Source organism: Formica exsecta, unplaced genomic scaffold (genome assembly GCF_003651465.1).
Source record: "Formica exsecta isolate Colony F162 unplaced genomic scaffold, ASM365146v1 scaffold933, whole genome shotgun sequence".
Taxonomy (NCBI): Eukaryota; Metazoa; Arthropoda; class Insecta; order Hymenoptera; family Formicidae; genus Formica; species Formica exsecta.
Genome location: NW_021853700.1, coordinates 284,451 through 286,994, shown reverse-complemented (window position 1 = coordinate 286,994; position 2,544 = coordinate 284,451). Strand labels below are relative to the sequence as shown.

The 2,544-nt window shown below is 27.9% G+C and overlaps 2 protein-coding genes across 4 annotated transcripts in view; one reads left to right on the top strand and one right to left on the bottom strand.

Annotated features, from left to right (window-relative positions):
* LOC115245267 (protein ARV1-like) overlaps nt 1–2,283 on the top strand; it is a 4,613-nt gene extending 2,330 nt beyond the window's left edge. For both annotated transcript variants that reach the window (XM_029823505.1, XM_029823504.1), the window contains exons 2-4: nt 1,006–1,116; nt 1,184–1,697; nt 1,864–2,283. In XM_029823505.1, coding sequence (XP_029679365.1) covers nt 1,033–1,116; nt 1,184–1,697; nt 1,864–1,988 — 723 coding nt within the window. In that variant the 5' untranslated portion in view covers nt 1,006–1,032 and the 3' untranslated portion in view covers nt 1,989–2,283. The remainder of the gene's footprint in view (nt 1–1,005; nt 1,117–1,183; nt 1,698–1,863) is intronic.
* The window catches only part of LOC115245264 (aldo-keto reductase family 1 member A1-like), an 8,200-nt gene that overhangs the window by 1,879 nt on the left and 3,777 nt on the right, over nt 1–2,544 (bottom strand). The window contains exons 1-2 of one of the 2 annotated variants that reach the window (XM_029823498.1): nt 147–315; nt 5–13 (exon numbers count right to left, since the gene is read on the bottom strand). The exons of the other annotated variant lie outside the window; for it this stretch is intronic. Of the exons in view, the coding sequence (XP_029679358.1) occupies nt 5–13; nt 147–218 (81 nt within the window). The 5' untranslated portion in view covers nt 219–315. Of the gene's footprint in view, nt 1–4; nt 14–146; nt 316–2,544 lie in introns of those variants that run through there. 2 annotated transcript variants of the gene reach the window in all.

Below are 2,544 nucleotides of genomic sequence, written 5' to 3'. Positions count from 1 at the left end.
CTTTCCCGCTTGCCTTTTATTGTTCCAAAACAAATAGATCATTTTGTTGATATATAACATATATATTTATTATTAACACATACACACACACACATATCAGTTTGTTGGAATTATACATAATACAAATTGCTCTTTTCTGAACTTACGTTCCAAGTTCCAAATCCCAGAATGGGCATTGCTTGCCCTGTTGGCAAAAGAACACTTGAATTTGATGTCATGTCTGATGTATCTTAAAGAAACACCAAAGCAAAACTGTGCTTTTAATGTGCTACCTCTCCTGTTACTTGCTACTTTGAATATCTACCACCACTATTTCTTTTCCTTTCACTATATTATCTTATCTATATGTATAATCAGTACACACAGCTTGTGTATGTTTCATGAGTAAGCATATTCAATGGATAAATATATTCAATTTTTATCAGTTCAGCTGATATAAATATAGGAAGTAAAGTAAAAGAAAAAATATAAGAAGTAAAGTAAATATATGTTGCTTTCCATTTACATCAAAACTTAGATAATTCTCACTTGCATTCTCTCTCACTCGCATGTATGCTACGTGCGAGCGAGAGAGAACGCAAGTGAGAATTATCTGAGTTTTAATGTAAATGGAAAGCGACTATTAGAAATTTATCGTTCTAAATAAATATTTGCTCCTCTTGAGTCTCGATATCAGGAACCGAATCAGAATCGATAATTGAGATATTATTTCAGTCTAAATCCTTGAGATAATAAATATGAATAATGTAACTGTCCATACAGTAAAAAATGTGTCTTGCAAATTATCATCAATTTGTAATTGTTTCATATATTTATATGTGCGCAGAGCATATATCTTATTAATCTTGCTTTATAATTCAATTTAATTGTCTTAAATTGATTAAAAATGTATTCAAGCACTTCCAAGAATATTATAATAAACAATATAAAATATTCTAATATAATATAAATCTATTTTTTTTATATCTTAAACAATTAATGTTATTTATTCGTTATTTATTTCAGATAATATTTGAAAAAATCTTTGTCTAAATGTACATTTGTATAAATTGTGGAGCTGAATGCAAAGAGCTTTTTAGAAGATATTGTCCAAGCGTTCTTAAAATCTTAAAATGTGTAAGTCAAATGTTATGAATTCATATGCCAACATATATACTCAATTTTGCATTATAACATATTTTAGGAAAAGTGTGGCTTGTTAGCTGACAAATATATCGAATATGATCCTGTTATAGTTTTTGTAGATCTTATTCTGATAGAAAAACCAGCTTACAGGCATCTCTTGTACAACAGCAATTTTAAATCGTATTGGAAATTAGTTATAATATTATGGCTAGCTGAATCATTCAGAGCTTGGTTTTCCTGCGAGATAAGCAAAACAGAATTAAATGCATCAGATTTGGTCTTTAACAATGTGTCACAAGATAATTGTAATTTTTACAGTGTGCTGCTACATACAGCATTTGCTTTTGCAGCATTTATTTGTATAGTTATTCTAGTAACCGAATTAAAATGGTTTATCATTGGTAAAAAACCATATAAATACAGTGTAAGAGATTTAAGTTGCGCTTTAATAGTTGGAGGTTGTGGAAAATTATTGGGATTTTTGGGAATAGTGTGGAGGCATATAGCCTCGAGTCCATATTACCTTCTTATCGAAGGTTACACTGTTTTATGTCTCTTCACTGCATACTCAGGTATGAAGCTGTTATGTAAGATACATGTAAAAAATGAAATTTATATAAGACATTCACAGTTTTTATTGCAATTTTAAAATCGCACATTTTGTTTATAATTTAATATCTCTTTGATAAATCGTTTAAATATAATACATATAATATATATTTCGGTTATTTATTGCAGTTGTCTGCAAGAGTGGAAAGGGAGGCTCTTTGATTGGATTAATTGCTGGATTTTTGCTATATAGTTACATATGTACTTCCATTTCTAAATTGCACCTAAATATTCCCAATATCACATTAACATGACATAAAGTGTCTGATATACAACCATACAATTTTTGATGTTTAAGCATCTTTGACAGGAAGAACACTCCAACCTAAAACTAATCTATCAAAACCGCAAGAAAATAAATTACACACATTATTATCTTCCAACCAAGCAACAGAACACACCATTCTACGATGACCCTGCAAACAAAATTATGTTATTTAGTTTTAATATATTTATAGTATCGAGAATGAAGGAAGAAATTCAATCAATCATGCTATGTAATATTTCTATGTATAATAATTATATGTAACATATTAAAAAAAAATGATTGAATATATTTATAATCTATTCTCATTATATATTACGCAATAATGCTTGTATAAAAGTTTAAAATCACCTATAATAACTGCATAACTTTTTGCAATTTCAGCATTTTAGGTTTTTTTAGTTGACATTAATATATTTCAACAAAACACAAAGTTATTAATTTTACGAATTGGTTAGAAAGATAAATTTTTATATAAATATAAAAATATGCCTAATATATACACACACACACACACACATATATATATATATATATACACATAT